The sequence below is a fragment of the Dama dama genome, chromosome 17, assembly GCF_033118175.1.
Source record: "Dama dama isolate Ldn47 chromosome 17, ASM3311817v1, whole genome shotgun sequence".
NCBI classification, from domain to species: Eukaryota; Metazoa; Chordata; class Mammalia; order Artiodactyla; family Cervidae; genus Dama; species Dama dama.
The window spans coordinates 35494469-35516840 of NC_083697.1; the positions used below are offsets into that span (position 1 = coordinate 35494469).

Here is a 22372-nt window from a genome sequence, read left to right on the forward strand (position 1 = left end):
TATTATTTTTAAAACAAAAATAAAAATGTGTACATCATCAAATAAAATAATGGAATGAAATAATCAAATAATAAATGGAAAATAGTCTTTTCGAGAAGGCATTGCAGAAGATCTTAGCAGAATTAAGCAGCATGGATGAAAACTTAAAAAGAGTGTATAAGATATAGATGATAGTGCGGTAGAGAGAGAGAGAGAGAAATAGGAAGGTAGATGAATATATGGATAGGATGGAGGTGGGTGGGTGGATAGGTGAATGGATGGATTTTTTTCCCCACTCTCCTGACCTCTTCTCCTTAACCCCACAGAGGTTTACTGGCACTGTTCACATGCACTATTCACAGGAATACTGGATCCAAAAAGAGGTCCCCTAATTTTCAATCCAGGACCTAGAAGTTTCCTCTTTAATAGAAAAAGGGGCCCTACTAGGGTTTACCTTTATATAACTCCTGGTGACAACTTTGATTTCCGTGTGCCCCATTAAACTTCGCTTGCTTGGTCAGTGAAGAACTAGCCCCAGGCCTCTTGGAAGGACAGTCTGCAGAAGCCGCAGGATGCCTGGAGAGCATGTGCAGCTTCCAGCAGTTGAAGTGAATGCAGCGCCCCCTGGTGGCGCGTTTCCTTCGGGGTTCGGTGCTTAGTTTCTACGTGAGCCCTGCCCCTTTCTGCCTTCAGGAAGCTCCTTCTCTCTGACCTGTCGCTGTGTGTGTTTGTTTTTGTGGCAGTGGACGGCAGGTGGACCTCCTGGAGCAAGTGGTCCACCTGCGGGACCGAGTGCACTCACTGGCGCCGGAGGGAGTGCACGGCCCCCGCCCCCAAGAATGGAGGCAAGGACTGCGATGGCCTCGTCTTGCAGTCCAAGAACTGCACGGACGGGCTGTGCATGCAGAGTAAGTCTGTCTGCGAACCGCAGACACGGGGGAGGTGGGAGTCTTAACCCTTGGATTTCTTTGAAGGAAACATACAAAAACAAACAAAAATAATCCCTTGAATAACAACAAAAATGCAATACTAGGGCTCTCAAAGTTGAAAAAAATGAATCTCCCAGAAACCAGAATGAATAATAACTGTGTCCAGTTAACAAATGGCACACACAGTACTGCTTTCCCATGAGCAAAAAGTGATTTAGTCGTTTCCCTAGAGGGTCTGTCACTCTTTTCAGGGCAGGGAACTGCTGCTTGGTTTTATTAGAGTGCCCAAAAGGGCACCCTAAACTCCTCAGAGAGTCACACGACTTCCAAAAAGTAAGCTATTTACTTCTAATTCATGGCTGTTACTGAACCAACGTCCATGACGTTTAGAATACATGTACAAGGACAAGAAACATTTCTGCTGGTAGATTTCCAAGTTTTTAAGTGTTTAGTGGGAATATCTTCACAAGCCCTTGAAATTGCTGGGTTTGTTTTAAAATTATAATGTTTATCTAAAGGGAATCATGTTTATAAAATGTAAATTTTAAAATGGATGTATAAGATGGGCTCAGCAATATAATAGATGCTATAAGCTAAATATTCCACATTTTTTATGGCTTTGTTACTTAGATTTTCTTTATGAGATGGTGGTTTGATTTCCATACTTAAAATACTTTCCATACTTACTGAGGAGCCCTTAAATATACAAAATTAACCATGTTTTTTATGGGCATGAATTAAGGTACTAAAAATTGTTCTGAAATCACACCTGTACAGTTGAATGAATCAAGCAGTGTGCTATCTTTGGATCTTGGGTAATGGTGACCAAATGTTGACATTTCTTATAACATAGTACAAATTGCTTGTGGGACACAAGCAATCAAATGTATTTGTGTGGAAGTATTTGTATTTGTCATTTAAGAATAAGATATTTCCAGCACATTTATGAAATTCTGTTTGTCTCCCAGAGTCTATGCTTACAGGAACCTTTAAAAAGAAACTTTACTTAAAATACAGATAGATAGATAATCTCATTGCTGACACGGAATATAAATCTAATGGGCCTCTTATTTTTCTGTCCGTGGTACGTGGTACTCTTTGAGAACAGGCTGCAACTGAGTGTAAAGCATATTTTCTGGTTGTGATTTGAGGATGGCTACTGTGCACCTCACTATTTGTACCAGAAACACAGAATGAGAAGAATACAGCTATTTTACTAACTGTTTATCCAGAGATACAGAATTTGTTCCTCTAGGTGTTAGTTTGAGTTGAGGATTAAAATGGAAACATACCACACAAGTTATTTTTAACACTTTTATAATTTAGTAGTATTCTTTTAGTTTAGAATGAATTAACTCATGTGATGGAAAAGTAACAATATTCGAAGTTTCTCTCTGGCTCACTCCCTTTCTCAGTATTATCCTTCAGTTTTGGGTGATTTAATGCCTTCTGCTTCCATTGTGCATATTTTAAAATTCCCAAAGCAACCGATTTAATAAGGAGTACAATGCTACAAGATGGAACATTGGCCCTTTTATTAGTTACACACAATGACACATTCTAAATTATGACATATATCAAATAAAAGCATGAAATACTCTCTTTGAAAAAATGCTATTCATTTATTTTTAGCTATGCTGATGCTGGGTCTTCACCGCTGTGTGGGCTACTCACTAGTCGTGGTGACTTCTCCTGTCACGGAGCCCAGGCTGTAGGGCTTCATGGTTGTGGCACGTGGATCAGTAGCTGCGGCTTCGGGCTCCAGAGCACAGGCTCGGTAGTCGTGGCGCACGGGCTTAGCTGCCCTGTGCGATCTTCCAGGGTCAGGGATTGAACCCATGTCTTCTGCGTTGGCAGGCAGATTCTTTACCACTGAGCCACCAGAGAAGCCCACAAAGTATGAAATGTTCAAGTTAAGAATTTTATGATATAGCATCCCTTTGAAAGTGAAAGTGTTAGTCATTCAGTTGTGTCCATCTCTTTGCAACCCCTGCCAGTTTCCCCTGTCCCTGGAATTCTCCAGGCAAGAATACTGACGTGGTCAGCCACTCCCTTCTTCAGGGGAATCTTCCTGACCCAGGCATCAAACCCAGGTCTCCCCCATTGCGGGCAGATTCTTTACTGGCTGAGCCATCAGGGAAGCCCAGCATCCCCTTAGCATCTAGCTTATTTCTTACAGAATTAATACAATTTTTTCTAATGATTGGGTATGATGGCATGAGGTGTGTGTATGTGTAAATAAGGAAGGAGAATGAGGCTACAATAGTGGTTATTTGTTGTTTATTTCTTTATCAAGTCTCCTATCAGACTGGAACATTTGGGTGTTTGAATTAAAATCAGTCAGTTAAAAAGCTGTTTCCTTTTATAATTCTGATTTGCTATATTAACAGTCTCTACTAAGTCAATAAACTCTTTCTTCCTCCTTCTTGTATCTACTGTAGTACAAAAGATAGTTGTAGTTTGTGCTGTTATCGATTTCCTCAGGGATTAAAAACCTCAGATACAGTTATGCTGTATAATTATAATATTTTACAGTGAAAGTTATAGTCTCTGTTTACAGTAAGCTGGGTGTTTCTGGCATAGCAATGCTGACAGTGTCTTGCAAAAAAAATAATGTCCTCATTTTGGAAAACAAAAGGCTTCTGATAGTGAAAGTACCAGGCTTTTAAGAGGGACAAGTTCTGAATTAAGAAAAAGAATGGGAAAAAAAAAGATAGCTATAAAGCTGCAGTTAATAATTAGAAAATATCATTTAATGTTTGTTTACATTGAGACTTAGCATCTTCAGTGCATTGATAAATAGCTCTTTATAAGTATTGCAATATTATCTCAGAGCTAGCCTGCTTAGCATTGAACTAGGGAGGCAGTGCAACCTCTGAGTTTACTAAAAATTGTCTACAAGTGGTTTGGATATAAATGTAGATACACTGCTAGAAAGGAAGAATTCAGAGTTCCTGATGGATGTCAGTAGAATTCAGAGTTACATAGATAATGTACTGTAGTATATTTTAAAAGCCAGATTGGTACTTAAGAGCAATACAGTGTAAAATATATAGAAAATATTACTGTCAATGTTTATTCATTAATTTGTTCAAAATAATCATATTTGGACACATTTCTTCCTTAGCCATTCCCCTCATTATAAGCACCTTTGACTGAAAATATCTAGAAATATTGGATAAAATGTTTAAACTTAAAAGACATATGAACACATTTGGAGTCTGTGTGTGTAAGAGAGAGAGGATATCAAGTTCAAAAGAAAAAGAAGTACTAAAGTAACAGAAATGAACTCAGATCTAAAGAAGTATCTGTATAAGTGGACACCAGAATAACCAAGAGAGGCATTAGGCATGGATGTAGGTCCTAGGGATTGAGAGTTAGGTTTTTGGATCTGAGGCTGGGTGGAAAGCAAGAAACCTGAATAAAGCTGGGTCTCATAACTGGCTTCTCCCACCATGAAAAATAACTCAAAATTTTTACCCATCAGCCCAGGAAAGCTACAGGAAAATTGATGGTACAGAAAAGACAAAGTCTTCACTTCAATAAAACCACAGTCCTTTACTTAGTTCTGGATATGAAGTCTAAGATACCGTACAGAGAGGAAAATGCAAAGTATGTGTAATTTATATAAGCAGTAAAACTTCTGGAGTACCAGCAGAAGTGAACAGCAAGCCATTTTCAGGAGTTTTTTCCACAACCTAAGTGCATTGGTCTAGGATAAAGATAACTCACTCCTGAAAATTAATTGATGATACAAGTTTTATATCACCCAAGGGAATAAATAGTCTGCTGCAAGGGAAAGTTGGCAACAATAAATAGGTATGTCGGTACTTTAATAACACGGACTCCTAGAGCAATCTGAATGAGGCTGTAAAATAAATAACAATAAAAAGATAAACTTTTTAAAAGGAATGTAAACGCAAGTGAAAAAATAGAATATTGTAAAACGACAGAGATTTGGGGGAAAATCGAATGGAAGGTGATCTATTGAGAGGTTAAAACTCAATGGGAGATTAAAAATCAGATCAGGTCAGAGACAGCTTTTGATAAAGAGAAAATTAGTAAACTGATGTAGATCTCATGAAACTTTTCAGAAGACATGGAGGAAGGATAAAGTGAGTGATTATATAAAAGGTAGGTTAAAATACAGACTTCCCAGGTGGCTGAGTGGTAAAAAAATTCAGCTGCCAGTGCAGGGGACACAAGAGCCTTAGGTTCAATCGCTGGGTCAGAAAGATACCCTGGAGGAGGAAATGGCAACCCACACCGGTACTCTTGCCTAGAAATATCCATGGACAGTGGAGCCTGTTCATAGGATTGCAAAGAGTCAGACACAGCTGGGCTCATGTGTGTGCACACTTTCACACACACACCTTAACACACATGGAATATAGAATGAGAAAGGCCCACAGTTATTACTCAAAAGCCATCCAAACATAGTAGTTGATACTGAAGTATAACATATCAAAGAAAGTGAAAGTCTCTCAGTCGTATCTGACTCTTTGCGATCCTACAGACTGTACAGTGCATGGAATTCTCCAGGCCAGAATACTGGAGTGGGTAGCCTCTCCCTTCTCCAGGGGATCTTCCCAACCCAGGGATGGAACCCAGGCCTCCCACATTGCAGGTGGATTCTTTACCAACCGAGCCAAGTATATATTATACATGAGGTATATCATCTTTAGGGCTTCCAAGGTGGCACTAATGATAAAGAACCTGCCTGCCACAGAGACAAAGTTTCTGTCCCTGTGTTGGGAAGATTCCCTGGATGAGGGCATGGCAACCCATTCCAGTTTGCTTGCCTGGAGAATCCCATGGACAGAGGAGCCTGGTGGGCTAGAGTTCAATAGGGTTGCAAAGAGTCGGACACGTCTGATTCAACTTAGCACACACACACATATCCTCATTGATTTGAAAAAAGTGGTTCTTATTCTGGAGACACTACTTGCAAATTAAGAACTTAGAGGAACTGGTGTTATTTTATTAGAACATTATTATGTTGTAATTCAAAATCATCAGAGTCACTTATTATCCCAGAAAGAAGCTAGGCATTATTGGTTTATAAGCACATTGTTAATAGAAAACAAATATTGGAGTTCTTAGGTACGTTAAAACTATCAATTGCATTCAGTAAGACAAGGTAGATGATTCGGAGAATTATTACTATAGAAAATAACTAAACGCATATCTGATCTCTTTGATATAGAAAACTTAACATTAATAACATTAGACCATTTTTGCTTCATAAAATGATAGAATCCTATGTCTTATCCAGAAGGTAATCAAAGCTCTGTTGTGCTGTGTGCCTGTGTAGGTGTGTTTGCTCAGTCGCTCGGTTGTGTCTGACTCTTTGTGATGCTTAGGACTGTGAGATAGCTTGTCAGGCTCCTCTGTGCATGTGATTTTTCAGGCAAGAATACTGAAGTGTGTTGCCATTTCCTCTTCCAGGGTGGCTTCCCAACCCAGTAGTTGAACTCACATCTCCTGCATTGCAGGTGGATTCTTTAAAATTTGGCCTTTGAGTACAGAATGCAGCAGGACAAAGGCTCATAGAGTTCTGCCAAGAGAACGCACTGGTCATAGCAAACACACTCTTCCAACAACACAAGAGAAGACTTTACACATGGACATCACCAGATGGTCAACACCGAAATCAGATTGATTATATTCTTTGCAGCCAAAGTTGGAGAAGCTCTATACAGTCAGCAAAAACAATACCGGGAGTTGACTGTGGCTCAGATTATGAATTCCTTATTGCCAAATTCAGACTTAAATTGAAGAAAGGAGGGTAAACCACTGGACCATGCAGGTATGACCTAAATCAAATCCCTTATGACTATACAGTGGAAGTGAGAAATAGATTTAAGGGACTAGATCTGATAGACAGAGTGCCTGATGAACTATGGATGGAGGTTTGTGACATTGTACAGAAGACAGGGATCAAGACCATCCCCAAGAAAAAGAAATGCAAAAAAGGAAAATGGTTCTCTGAGGAGGCCTTACAAATAGCTGTGAAAAGAAGGGAAGTGAAAAGCGAAGGAAAAAAGGAAAGATATACCCATTTGAATGCAGAGTTCCAAAGGATAGCAAGGAGAGATAAGAAAGCTTTCCTCAGCGATCAATACAAAGAAATAGAGGGAAACAATAGAATAGGAAAGCCTAGATATCTCTTCAAGAAAATTAGAGATACCAAGGCAACATTTTATGCAAAGATAGCCTCAATAAAAGAGAGAAATGGTATGGACCTAACGAAGCAGAAGATATTAAGAAGTGGTGGCAAGAATACACAGAAGAACTGTACAAAAAAGATCTTCATGACCCAGATGACAGTGATGGTGTGATCACGCACACTCACCTAGAGCCAGACATCCTGGAATGTGAAGTCAAGTGGGCCTTAGGAAGCATCAATACGAACAAAGCTAGAGGAGGTGATGGAATTCCAGTTGAGCTATTTCAAATCCTAAAAGGTGATGCTGTGAAAGTGCTGCACTCAATATGTCAGCAAATTTGGAAAAGTCAGTAGTGGCCACAGGGCTGGAAAAGGTCAGTTTTAATTCCAATCCCAAAGAATGCTCAAACTACCGCACAATTGCACTCATCTCACATGCTAGTAAAGTAATGCTCAAAATTCTCCAAGCCAGGCTTCAACAGTACATGAACTGTGAACTTCCAGATGTTCAAGCTGGTTTTAGGAAACGCAGGGGAACCAGAGATCAACTTGCCAACATCCGCTGGGTCATCGAAAAGGCAAGAGAATTCCAGAAAAACATCTATTTCTGCTTTATTGATTATATCAAAGTCTTTGACTGTGTGGACCACAATAAACTGTGGGAAATTCTTCAAGAGATGGGAATACCAGACCACCTGACCTGCCTCTTGAGAAACTTGTATGCAGATCAGGAAGCAACAGTTAGAACTGGATATGGAACAACAGACTGGTTCCAAATAGGAAAAGGAGTACGTCAAGGCTGTATATTGTCACCCTGCTTATTTAACTTATATGCAGAGTACATCATGAGAAATGCTGGGCTAGAAGAAGCACAAGCTGGAATCAAGATTGCTGGGAGAAATATCAATAACCTCAGATATGCAGATGACACCACCCTTATGGCAGAAGTGAAGAGGAACTAAAGAGCCTCTGTATGAAATTGAAAGAGGAGAGTGAAAAAGTTGGCTTAAAGCTCAACATTCAGAAAACTAAGATCATGGCATCCAGTCCCATCACTTCATGGCAAATAGATGGGGAAACAGTGGGAACAGTGACTGACTTTATTTTGGGGGGCTCCCAAATCACTGCAGATGTTGACTGCAGCCATGAAATTAAAAGACACTTACTCTTTGGAAGTAAAGTTATGACCAAACTAGACAGCATATTAAAAAGCAGAGACATTACTTTGTCAATAAAGGTCCATCTAGTCAAGGCTATGGTTTTTCCAGTAATCATGTATGGATGTGAGAGTTGGATTATAAAGAAAGCTGTGCACTGAAAAATTGATGCTTTTAAATTGTGGTGTTGGAGAAGACTCTTGAGAGTTCCTTGGACTGCAAGGAGATCCAACCAGTCCATCCTAAAGGAGATCAGTCCTGGTGTTCATTGGTAGGACTGATGTTGAAGCTGAAACTCCAATACTTTGGCTACCTGATGGGAAGAGCTGACACATTTGAAAAGACCCTGATACTGGGAAAGATTGAGGGCAGGAGGAGAAGGCAATGGCAAAGGATGAGGATGGTATCACAGACTTAATGGACATGGGTTTAGGTAGACTCCAAGAGTTGGTGATGGACAGGGAGGCCTGGTGTGCTGCGGTTCTTGGGGTCACAAAGTGTTGGACACGACTGAGCAACTGAACTGATCTCTTTACCTACTGAGCCATCAGGGAAGCCCTTAGTTGTCTTTATATTATCTCTAAGACTATATGAAAGGCTTCCCTCATAGCTCAGTTGGTAAAGAATCCTCCTGCAATGCAGGAGACACTGGTTTGATTCCTGGGTTGGGAAGATCCGCTGGAGAAGGGATCTCCATTTTTCTTGGGCTTCTTTTGTGGCTCAGATGGTAAAGAATCCTCCTGCAGTGAGGGAGACCTGAGTTCGATCCCTGGGTTGGGAAGACCCCCTGGAGAAAGGAACGGCTACCCACTCCAGTATTGTGGCCTGGAGAATTCTATGGACCGTATAGTCCATGGGGTCGCAAAGAGTCGGACACGACTGAGCAACTTTCACTAAGACTATATGAAAGTAGCTTCTGGTTTTGCCACATAGTTTTGAGATAGGATTTATATAAAATGGTTCTGGAGAGAGAGAGAACACTGTAGACCCAGAAGGAAAGAGGTACAAAAGAAAAAAAAAAAAAAAAAGGCACTTAAGACAGTCTCCAAAAATGTTGAGCCAATAAGCATATTTACCATTTATATTGAAATACAGTTGTATCCTGGAGAAGGAAATGGCTACCCACTCCAGTATTCTTGCCTGGAGAATTCCATGGACAGAGGAGCCTGGCGGACTACAGTCCATGGGGTCTCAGAGTCAGACACGACTGAGTGACTAACACTACACACAGTTGTGTAACCTAGACCTGAAAACTTAACTTTTATAATCTTTATAATGACATGTAGTAAGACCTACTTTGTCAACTTGGCATAAAATGGTTTAATCCGTGCTTACCTTTTGCTTTTGAAAATAGCAGTCAAGGGAATATGTATGTGACTTGATCCAGAAATGGTGCTTTATATATATTTATGAATACATTCAATTAGATTATTACATTGCTGCAGCTATTCCTATAGACTTTGGTGTTTAATCCTATTTGAAGATTGGAGTCCCACATTGGGATATGTGAGAGTTCATATCTGAATTTAGAATTATTCCTTCTTGCTGAAGAAGGTTTATGCCACAGCAGACAAATTAGAAATTGCAATTTACAAACAAGAACTGCCTGGAATTGTGTCTGCATCAGTGAACTTCCTGACTTTGGGAAATTAAAATGTTATGCAGTCTGCAAATTTAGCACTTTCTACTCATTAAAAAATTTACATGTCACCCTGCTCTTCCATTAATTCTCACATATAGAGGAAGTGGCAGAACTCTATGTGTAAATGTAGTGTGGACTCACTGCATACCAGAACCCCTAGAATCCCAGGGGGATTTAATGTATTTAATGTGAGGCAATCATTTACTTTGCAAATAGTCTGTTCTTGTCTTTAGCACGATGTGTTTATAACCACCATGGTAGGCATTTGAGAAGGTGCAAGTGAAATTCTTGTCAACACAGCAGTTTGATAGGAAAAGTATAATTGTGAGTGTCAGACAGTGAGTGCTTTTATCTGTAGTTTGGAAGATGTTGATGTCATAGCTGTATTTGTATAGTCTTTGATATGCATAGTGTCCCAGCTGGCAAATAAATATTCTGTCCATGGACTGGCTGCCCAACACAGTGCTCTGCTTTCGCTGGTATAATGAGTGTGGTTTACTTTTGCTTTCTTCCTTTCTGGTAAAACATTTTCCTGCTTTTGAAAGTAGGGATGTGGTTAGGAACTTTAGCCCACAGAAACCTGATGAAAACCTATGGCGCCCTGGGCAGATTGTTGTGAGAGGACAAGTACAAGGGCTTCAGCTTCAAGGAGGCAAAGGAGACTCAGAGGGGATGGAGAAAGTTACCACCTTTCACAACTGCAGCAAAGCACGGATTTCCTCAAGACTACAGCGGGGCAGGGCCTGTGCTTTGGAGTGTTTCTTTTCACCTAAAAATCCAGTAGGTAGGGTGATGGATGCTAGGAATCGGCCTCTTTACTTCAGGCCTTTGCATGACTTTTTCTATCAGATGTCTTTAACTACTATGGATTGAATTATATCACTGCCTTTGGATTTAATAATATATCCTTTTTCTGAGGGTGCACATCAGATAGAAAATACCAATTGACAGCTCTTGGGCAGTTGATTTAGGAGTCTGATTTTGCTCAACTGTTTAGTTAAATTTTGGATATTTATTCATCACTTTCTGTGGGTCATGAGATAAGGCTTCTATATCTGAGATGTTCATTCCCTGCTGTTCATTTTCAGAGGGGCGTGATTGTCAGCGCTAGGAACAGGGCTGTGGATCAGTTAGTGAAGCGTGGCAGACGGTCCTGTGAAGACTGGAGCACAAATTACCACGGCAATTTAGATAACTGACATCAGCGATAAGCAAATGTTCTTTTCAATTTTTGTTGTCATGTCCTAGGATTTATGTATTCATTTATTTGGAGTTCCTTAAGCTCCTGTCAATAAATAAACCCTCAGAAGAGTGGTAAATTATAATAAATGACCATGAGTGTCTTTGACAGACCTGACCTTTGACATCATTAGTGCAGTCTTGATGGGGTGGCTAGATAAGAGCCAACCTAAAAGGGAAAAAAAAAAATCTGGACATGTTTATTTAGAATGGTCCTTGAGGTTTTTAATAAGAATATTTGCATCAGAAGAAATTAAATTGGTGAGAGAAATCAGATATGTTGACTTAGTGTGAGGTCACTGGCAGAAAGAAAGACGCAGGCAACCAGATCAAGAAGAGCGTAAAATCCATGGAGAACTGAGATTCTTCTAATGCTCGGATCATAAAAATGAGGACAGATCTTCTGAAGTGATCTGTTGTACTTCAGATAGATAAATTTACGAAAACTGATCGAAAGCTTAATGATTTAAAAAACATGGACTTTTATACAACACAATGCTTTTATAGACTAAAATTGTTATGTCATATTCATAACTTATATACTATTCCCCATGTAAGCTGTGAACTATATCTCAATAATTATTTAATCCTAACCATATCGTAAAATCTTTATTAAGGTTGTAGATGCAGGTCCATACTGAAATAGAGTATTTATTAAGGTCCATACAGAAATATAATGAGTAACCTTGAAGGCAAGCAGGAACACCTTTAAAAACTCCACCTGTCTCCCTTTGGCTACAAACTTGGTAACTAATCTAAAGAAACAGTTAATTCCAAGACATCTACTGATATATACTTTCCTTTTATGTCTTCCTTACATCTGGCTCAATGGTTCACAAACTTTGGAGAATGTAAAAATTATTGTGTCATATATGTGTATATTTCTATATGTTTAGTTTAAAGGAGGTACAGATATAATTTTAATTTTATTCACTTTCTACTTAAGGCCGTGGCATTAGTTGCTTCTAAGTCCAATCTACTGTGTTAGATGTGGCCAAACTGGAGCAAAATTGACCTGTGTTCAATTTAATAAAACTCAAAAAGTACAGAAAATAATCTTACAAACAGAAATTCTGATATTCCCCTAATAATAGCTCTAACCTGGAAAGGAAGAAACAGGCATAAAATTGAAACAGCCCACCCAGTGCCCACAGGTTAGTGTGAGAGACAATATATGAACCCAAATCTGTCTAATTTTGAAATAAGCCTTTTTGCATGTGGTCTCTTGGAGACCAAAAGCAAGAGGTTGTCAGCCTTTATTGTTTTAAAATGTGATTTTCTTCTTATGTGTAGTGTTCCTCCAGTTTTCTGATGTTTATTCCTTTTTTTCTGTTATCAAAAATGTTGGCATCATTTTTTGAGAGAAACAATGTTTCCCTTTTAAATACTTACATTTATGGTAGGTTCTATGCCAAATACAATGTGATTATCATACATTAACACCTGCGTTATGTTAGCATAGCTCTCCGGTTACCTTCGAGTAGAGATGTCCAAGTTTGGAGCACGTCTTTGTTTATCCTACACTTTAAACAAAAGACATTATTTGGATGTTGTTTTCTTTAGGGGTGAAAAATCTCTGTTGTTTTAACTTTCTCATGACAATCACTGATAACATTTCAAATGGAGAGGTATTTTCTAGTCTAAATAATTAACATTACTTCATTCAATAACTGAATTGCATATTAAGCCATGAACATATCAAACCCATTTCTGTTATTTCCTTGTCTATCCTCATTTAAATCTATTCATCAGACAGTACATATAAAAATGACAGGTCTGTAGCCTAAGAGCTGGAATCTGCCCCTGGCTTTAATGTTTTACCAACTTTGTGATTTTAAGACAAGTCCCTTCATCAGTCTATGCTCTGACTCCTGGGTCTGTGAGTACAAAGGGGTTAGAAGAAGAAATTCAAATCAATGATCTGTTTTAACTCTAACATCCTGGGGGTTTGCAAGTTAGTAAGGGCATAGACTTAGTTTTGAGCAAAATATACCTGGCTATTAATGCTCAGAACTTTTAACATTTCTCACAGCAGCTTATTTGCTTGATAACTTTTCTATTAGAATACTATTTTTAAAAGTTTGTATTATCTTTTAAAAATTTAATCATAAAATCATGATCATTTTGACTGTTGTCTATTATTCATATCTCTTGAAAATTTAAAAAGACTAGAAATATCAATGTAGTTGGTGTTGATTGGGGAAATGAAGATTTATGTATTATAATTTCTGGTGTTGTTCCCAGGAGATTTCCCAACTATAAACCCACTAAATAGGCTATATTCAGGCTTATTATTGCACAGTTATGAGCCATGTACTTAAGGATAACTTGATATTACTCACTGCTGTATAAAACGGAGGAAAGTTCATTTGCCTTTTTAGGACACTTGCGCATGCGCTCTCCTCATATAACAGTTGGACATTAGCTGAAAAATATGGGTAAATCCCATCTGTAGTCTGAAGGATGACTTTGTGAAAATTAAAATAAGTCATTCCTTAAGTCATTTAGCCACCATCCACCAGAACATTGTTATGTTAGCAATCCAGATCCTCAGCCAACAGGACTGCGAACGGGGCCTGCCAAAACTGGACAGTGCAAAACCTGCATGCTGTCAGCTTTTCTCAGAGAAGGATAGAAACCCAATTTGCCTGTCAAAAACTTTCCATAACTTTGAAATACCACTTCCCATTTTGGGAACTGATTTTCCTCCTTTGAAAAAAAGTTGAGCTAGATATTCTCTTAAATGGATGTTTTGAGCAGTTATGACCTAGCTTCCTATCATAAGAAGCATTTCACTAACCATTTAAGAGCAGCCAACTACTGCTCTGTATCCCTTCTATCGGTCCATGGGAGTGGCTTTGAAAGGTGTTGTCAGTGGAGGTTCATTTTGTTCCAGTTAGTTCTTCCATGACTTGACTGTTCCTCCCATTGCAGAACATTAAATACCCTTGGCCCTCACTCATTAAATGCCAACAAACAACCACCTAATCATTAGGACAAGCAAAAAACACCTCCTCTACCTACTTCCAGACACCCCCTTGACAAGCAGAACTACCAGTGGTTGAGAAATCATTTTAGCATCAAGTTGCCCTCTGGTCTTGGAAATTTGTTTCTGAAACTTGCTACTAAAGCCTGGATTGGGAAGGTCCCCTGGAGAAGGGCATGGCAACCCACTCCAGTATTCATGTCTAGAGACTCCCATGGATAGAGGAGCCCTTGGCGGGCTAAAGTCCATAGGGTCACAAAGAGTCAGACATGACTGAAGCAGCTTTATGCACTTGCACAATGCATGAGCACTGTATAAATCTCCTTTATCCTTTCCACAACTACATGGAAATGCATATTCATAGTCCCTTACACAGATTAGGAAGCTGATGCTTAGAGAAATGAGGGAGTTTGATCAAGCTCTCATCGTTAAGAAATTGACAGGGCTAGGATTCCAGCTGAAGTCCATGAGACTAAAAAACTCAGTTTCACTGCTTTGGCCAACAGCCGAGGTGCTTTTTCAACTGACTTGCCTTTCAAGTAGTAAGAAAGTTAACTGAAATCCCTAACTTATGAACCAGGCTGTTGATAGTGACACTGAAAACAATTATTTTGTACTGTGTTCTGCCAGAGATGCGATTTTTCATTATTGCTAGGACTGCTCTCAGCAGGATCATCTCATTAGCTGAAGAAAATGTTCCCTGTTGTTCCATGAGAGACGGATCAGATGGAGAAGTATAAAAACAAACTCTAGAAAGTGATTCGGTGTTCCTTTCATTTAGGGGATAGAACAGTAATCCCCTTCTTTTCTGATACCCAGCTTCCTAAGTGATGTTTTAGTTGTGTAGTTGCAGAAGTGTTTTGAAAAAGGTGGAGAAAAGTTTTGCAGAGTTGCCTTTCAAAATTCTTTATCAGTGTTTCCATACCAGTAAGATGGGGTGTTGAGCCATTGATGAGTACACTTACTACTTGGCTGTTTTAAAATTTCCCATGTAGGAAAAAAAAATAAAAAAATAAAATAAAATAAAAAAATAAAATTTCCCATGTAGGAAAATAGCAGTCTGGCTGGATTGGTCTCTATCGACTATGAGAAATAGCTAATACTGAGACTTTTATATTTTTTATTTTATCTTAGAACAAGCTCAAATGCAAGCACATCATTAAATATATCAACATACCTATGGATAGACATCTTCCAGGCCATATTTTATAGCAACCATCCATAAAGTCCTGTCACTTCTCTCCCTTTGCTTTCCATTATCTATAGAGAAGCCAAAGTGATCTTTTCAGGATTAGGTTTGATGACAAGATTTGCATTTCATTTAGAATAAAATTGAAGCACCTCATCGTGGACCATCAGGCCTACGAGATCTGGCTGCTGCTTTTCCCTCTGAGGTTCCCTCCTTCCTCTTTCCACTCACTGACATCTAACCACTTCCTTTTTATATCAGGATTTTTGCATCTGCTGTCGCTCTTCACGGACCATGTTCTCCACAGATCTTTACCTGGCCAATTCTTTCTCGTTGTTCAAGCTTCAGTGTAAATTTCATTACAGCAGAAAATTCTTCCCTGATTCCCTCAGTTAGTCATTCTTTTATCTCCAGTCACATTGCATTTTACTTTATTTTCCAAGAGGACTTTTCAGCGTTTGAAATGACCTTGATTATTTTGTTTACTTGTTTGTTTTCTGTTAAACAAGCATGAAAGCAGTGTACATCTTGTCACTGTACCTCAGTGCCTAGAATAGAACCCAGCATACAGTAGGGTCAAGGGTATTTGTTAGGTGACTGAATGAATTAATGGATTCCAGTTCTGTGCCTGGACATGTAAGTCTGAGGTAAATGGCCACAAGGCACAAAAGTTTATATTGAGTGGTCCAGATCTAATTAAACATGGGAAAGTAGAAACTAAAATGAAATTATCAATTTTCTTTTTATTATTCCGTGATCTGCCTATCAACAAAAGGGATTCTGTTGGGAAGTAGGTGAAAGCCAAGGAAAACCTAGGGCTGCTTCACAGGGTAAACTTTCAGACCACTTTATATCTCTCCAGAGATAGGCGTCTCCTTTTTATACAGATCTTCTGTTTATTCCAGCAGGCTCACACTATTCTTACCAAAAATTTCAGGGTAAACATCAAACTATCCCCAAATATCCTATTTTATACTTCTTTCCTGGCCCTCACATCTGCCAAAAAAATCTTTTGACATCACCCAGCTTAAAATCATCTCCTATAACAGTGACATCACTTATCTGGTCTCCTATACTAGCTGTGAAATTATATTGGCTTAAGTCTTTGGGTTTCAAAAATAACCTTTTTTCCTGTGCTCATATATGTCCCAGATGTCCTTTTATTGAGTTCACAGAATACAAATGGAAAAAGGTTATTACCAGACAGAGTGTTTAAAGATGAAAATCAAACCTAATACATGGACTCCAACAACTGGAATAAGGAATATAATATTTATAAAACTGAGTAGGAGGTTGCAATCATTGCTCTAAAATAAAGCATTAAAAATTAATTCAGAGCAAACCTGTCTGTGCTACAGCAAAGCTCTCTTTCATTAAGGTAGCGCTGCATGTTCCTCCTGAATTAGTTCCCCAAATAAGTAAATAGCTTATAAGAACTGTGTGTTCTGCAAACTACAGAAGGTCTACATGAGGCACAATTTAGAGCTACCTTCAGTGTTAAAGCATTACAGACAGACCTTTAATTTTGAACCAATTAATTGTGATTCTTGCAGTTTCTCTGCATTTTTTTGTCCTTGAGTATTACTAGGAAAGTTTAATTCACATGGTTATTCATCCTCATTTGGTTAATTCAAATGATGCTGTATTATTTGACTAATTCATGTTGCAGAATATTAAATATTAGGAATCTGTGGGTGCTAGTTAGGTGATACTTTAAACTTTTCCATAGATTTTCATTTCAAGAAGTTTTATGTTCCCCATTTAAGAAATATTTTCTCACAATCGTCTACTTCACATTATGGCTATTATTTATTATCATCATCAATCATCATCATTATCATCAGTTTCCTACCTTGGATTACACTAAAAAGAAAGAAAAGGAAAACTGCTATTGTTTATCTCTGCAGTCACTATTGGGATGAGGTTTTTATTTTTCCCAATTTACACTATTCCTCTGAAGCCCTAAAATAAACAACCTTATAGTCTCTAGGCTCTATTGATTTTTGAATGATTTCAAATAAAAAGCATCCAGTTTCCATTGCATTGACAAACTGCTCAGCCCCTGGGCAAAACCTATTGGATTCCTGTTAGATGGAGGGCCAACAACTGAAAATCCAAAAAGTAGACTTGAGATGGAAGGAGGAGAGTTGGTCTGCTCAGCTCAGTAAATGGGTATTTAACCTTTGACCAATGACGACAGGCCTTCTTTAGTTCTATTAGACTGAGAGCAAGCTGTTATGATTAAATAAAAGAGAAAAAAAAAAAAACTGTTTAGAGCCGTACTGAATATGTCCTGGGAATTAAGGCATATGGCAGGGATAAGGAAAAAAGATTTTCCTTATGCTAATAACCCTTGATGTCTGAAATAAATTAGATCCATTAGAGTTTATGCTCAATAAAAGAAAGACTTTAAGCACTCCAAAGTTAGTGACTCGAGACTAGTTTTTGCTCTGAAATTCAATCTGCCTCCTTATTAATTCTTAGTGAGGCTCCAGAGCAGACAGGAGATGCAAAATCATAATTCTGTACTGAACCAGAATTTTAAAGGACCCAGGTTTCTTCTCCTTTTATTTTAATTAAGCCATTTTTCATGCTTCTCATTTTGTTTCCCTCATTAATTTGATTTTGTTCCCATTTTTGTTTCATTTTTTGTTTCTTTTTCAAGGTTTCATTTATCCTATTTCAACTGAGCAGAGAACCCAGAATGAATATGGATTTTCTTGTAAGTTTGATGTTTGGTTTTTATGTTGCTGAATAATCATTTAACGTTATTGCCCCCAGTTCAAGTTTACCTTTCCTTGGATCACAGATGTGCACACAGGAAATCCACGCCTAATATATTCCAACATGAAAAACAAATTAGATTTTCACTGCTGAAAAGAAGAAAGGGTCATTTCAAGTCTCTGCCAGCTTTAAAATCTATCAGTCTAACATTCAAAGCTTAAGTCCCAGTAGCTGACAAAACTTATCATGAAATATGTGGATCTAAATAAAGGGCAAGTTTCAGATGCTAAAAAGTAAAGAGTTGAGAAAATGCAGATCCATTGAGTTAGAGATCATGAATGTTGAATAAGTAATTACAGCCTGGTAAAGCAAAACAGTAAGGATTTAGATAGAGTATTCTGACCAGAGTTCAGAGCACTGCTGTAGGGCCTCACATGTAACCCAGCAGCAAAATGAAACAGCACTCTGAAGGCAGTGCTCACAGTGCCGGAAGGGTTTGGTACATCACTGGTTTCCTGAAAAGATCTGCCAGTGTTGACTTGATTGATGCTTGAGCAGAGAGTCTAGAAACTTTGGTAAAGACAATTATTTAAAAAGGAAACAAATACTTTCACATATAGTACATTTAAACAAAATCCTGAAAGAAATGGAGCGATTCCCCGTAGGGAATGCTGTTTTACTGTCAGTGTGTTACAGATACATGGCAAGAGACGAGTCATTTCAACATATAAACCGTGTGACTGTGAGTCTTAGGAGAGAGGAGCAGTTCCTTGACTTTAGGAGGCCAGGAGACCTGCAAACCTGAAAATTCTCTTCCTGCAAAATAAAAATGCCCTTGTATATAAAGTTGAACATAAAAAGGCTTTTCTTGACCTTCTGAAGCACCAGTTTAATCACCCTTCACAGTGAGCAGAGAGATTTGGTTAATTTTGCTGGCCATTTTTGTGAGTCACAGAAAACTAGAAATAATAGAGGCATTAAGATGTCTCAAGGATTCAGGAAAGCTTTAATTTTGTTGGTTCAATTATCAACTTTTATCACCATTTGCCATTGGATCAGAGCATGCTCTATGCCACTAAGGCAACATGCAACATTTATAGGAATTTTCTTCTTGCTCTACCCAGAGACAGACCTCCCAGCTGACCTCACACCATGTTAATCAAATGCTTAATTGCCTTTTGGGGGTAGTCTGACCTTTCTGATCACTGAACCAGGCCTTTATCTTACTCAGTACAGCATAGAGCTATATTTTATTCCAGTAATGAGTGGCTCACATGTAAATCTCTGACAAGAACCCGTGAGAAACTCAGTGTTCTCAGAGGTAATACTGAATCTGTAGCAAAAGCCTGGAGTTATCAGCATTAACCTCTGCTCCCCAGACCTGGGTCTTCTGAAAGTGTACCTTTCAAACCCAGCATGTTTGCTCCCAATGTTTGCCTTGCCTTGCCTTGCCTTCCATCGTTCCCACTCACCCCTTCACTGATTGAGGGGAAAGTGAGAAGAGTGCTGTGGAAAGTAATTTTGTGACTGGGAATGATACTTAGGAAAATATTCTGGTGCAATAAATATACAGATTCAGTAAATGCCAGATGTTTCTAACAGAGTGTTTATGTTTGTTTTTAAAGAACTGTCAGTGAATTCAAAGCTGCCTTCCAAACTTCTCCACCTGAAATTAGTAATAAAGTGTTGTTGTTTTTTTCTTTTTCCTATGGATTGAGATGTTTTTAGCTCCAGTTTCCTTTTACGCCTTTTAGTAAATGGTCTGTTATGTTGCCCAATTTGAGATAGATTAGTGAGTGAATAGATGCAGAGTGAAAAAGGAAGAAAATGCAAGATAATTTTCCATTGAAAGGCCACAGTTGTTTTAAATAGCTTTTGAAATAGATTTGAAATTAACCTATAAAAAAGGCAATAACTGTCTGAGAGAAATTATAGCAACACATATAGATACTGTGAGAAGTTTCTCTAACCACCGAATTCCATGTTTCCTTTTCCCCTTCAGCTGCTCCCGATTCAGACGATGTTGCTCTGTATGTCGGCATTGTGATAGCTGTGATAGTTTGCCTGGCCATTTCTGTAGTTGTGGCCCTCTTTGTGTATAGGAAGAATCATCGTGACTTTGAGTCTGATATTATTGACTCTTCTGCACTCAATGGAGGCTTTCAGCCTGTGAACATCAAGGCAGCAAGACAAGGTCAGTTGACATTGCACTTCATACGTGGACTTAGGCGTGTAAGCAGCCTCCCTATGTCTTCAAAATCAATGAAACCACATCAGCTGAAACATAAGCTCCATGAAGACAAAGATTTTCATCTGTTTTGTTGATTATTATGTTAATTTCCATCATATAAGTCGTTAGAGTTGACAAGGTGCACAGATCTCTTTTTTCCCTTTTGTAACAGGTTTCTCTGTCATAAAGTTTTATTTGAGAAGAGTACAAAGATTGGTTGATAGATTTCTTATGTTCCCTTTTTTTCCTATTAACAAGGCATCTTGTATTGCTCTGAATACAGTGGTCTACAGGTGAACCCAGATCCCGTATAGATGAGAGAAACTACTCCCTAGTCACCTAGTGAGGATCACAAGTGTCTACAGATTCAGTCTGTTGAGTTAGCTGAGTACCATAGAAACAATGAGTAATCTTCAAGGCAAAATATAGAATGAACTTGTCTATTTATTTGTAGCCAATAATTAAACAGATTCCAGCTATCTAATTGCCATTTTCAGTAGAACCCTAGTGTCTGTCCATCTCTAATATTTGTTGAATTGCTTTGCTATTGGCTCAGAAAGTGTCAGGGAGAGTCTAAGTTGTCTGAATGAAGAATGCAAATGGGCGTCCTTTCTCTTTCTGACTCAGATCTCCTGGCAGTACCCCCAGACCTCACATCAGCCGCAGCTATGTACAGAGGACCTGTTTATGCCTTGCATGATGTCTCAGACAAAATCCCAATGACCAACTCTCCAATTCTGGATCCACTGCCTAACCTGAAGATCAAAGTGTACAATACCTCAGGTGCTGTCACGCCCCAAGATGACCTCTCTGAGTTTGCATCAAAACTGTCCCCTCAGATGACCCAATCCTTGCTGGAGAATGAGGCCCTCAACCTGAAGAATCAAAGTCTAGCACGGCAGACAGACCCCTCCTGCACTGCGTTTGGCACCTTCAACTCCCTTGGGGGTCACCTTATTATCCCCAACTCAGGTAATTCCTAAAGGTGTTTACGTTGCAGAGGTAGATCTGGGAAACCTATTCTTGTACCAAGATCTTTATTATTTGTTTTCATTAGGCCTGAAAAGTTAAATATATCCTATCTAATCCAAATCTATTGTTACTTCAATGTAAAACAAACATTACTTCAGTCAAGATCATCAAAACTGTTTATCTTCCTCTAGCCAACTCTGAAAACACTTCCTCTAGAAATATTGCACTCACAACTTTCTGCCGAGGCATAACTTACAATTGCCATTGACCTTCTTTTTAATAGCACTTCAGAAGGCAGCATTAAGCCAAAAGCTCTCACTGTTGTCATCACACTTTAAAAGGACAAATTAATTAGAAAACATATCAGTTGGTTCAGTTCCAGTTTCCTACAGGAATCGGTACTTCAGAATACGAAATTAGGTGATCAGAGGGCATGATATTAGACATCAAATCTTCATTTATTAATTCTTTTTTACAGAGTCTTCAGGGTCAAGGTATTTATAAGGTATTCACTCCACATAGCTTCATCATGTGTCTTTTTAAGGTAGGATTAAAGTAGTGCCTTTTAGTATTATTCAGTTTTCAGTTCGTTTAGTTATCTACTTATAGAGAATAAGCTCCATAAAGCTCTTAAGTAGTGAACTACAGTTAGTGACCCATAATATTTGCTTCAAGTTTGGTATTTATTAATCAATAGTAGTAAGGGGTTCCAGTAGTAACTGGAACCATCAGTTATGAGAGGGTTATTGGACTCCCCTGTGCATGTCCAGGCACTCTTTTGGACCAGATGGAATAGTCTGTGAACACAGAAAAGGGAAAAAAAAAACAGTTTGATTGACCGAAGATCTATATGTAGCATAAGAAGTGAATGTAATGTGTAAACAGCCATAGAGCCAAGGAATATAGAGAACCAATTGAACTTGTCTTTGCTTCTTCTTCTCATTCAGTCCCCCATTTCAACACCTCAGCAATTTTTCACCCCATGCCTTTTAAAAGTGTATGTTAATAAATTGAAATGTTGAATGGAACATCACTTTCCCTTTTCTAAAATACATTTTACAGAGCTGAGATCACACATTACATAAAGTGCTTTTATTCCATTCTTTCTCATTCTCACACAGCTGCATGCTTTTTTAAAATCATGATTTTAAATATA

At 38.5% G+C, this 22372-nt stretch overlaps 1 protein-coding gene across 4 annotated transcripts in view; it reads left to right on the forward strand.

Annotated features, from left to right (window-relative positions):
* UNC5C (unc-5 netrin receptor C) overlaps nucleotides 1-22372 on the forward strand; it is a 406962-nt gene that overhangs the window by 331854 nt on the left and 52736 nt on the right. For 2 of the 4 annotated variants that reach the window (XM_061164370.1, XM_061164371.1), the window contains 4 exons: nucleotides 723-887; nucleotides 17956-18012; nucleotides 20017-20208; nucleotides 20872-21216. In XM_061164370.1, coding sequence (XP_061020353.1) covers nucleotides 723-887; nucleotides 17956-18012; nucleotides 20017-20208; nucleotides 20872-21216 — 759 coding nt within the window. The remainder of the gene's footprint in view (nucleotides 1-722; nucleotides 888-17955; nucleotides 18013-20016; nucleotides 20209-20871; nucleotides 21217-22372) is intronic. The other 2 variants (XM_061164372.1, XM_061164373.1) reach the window with 1 other exon arrangement.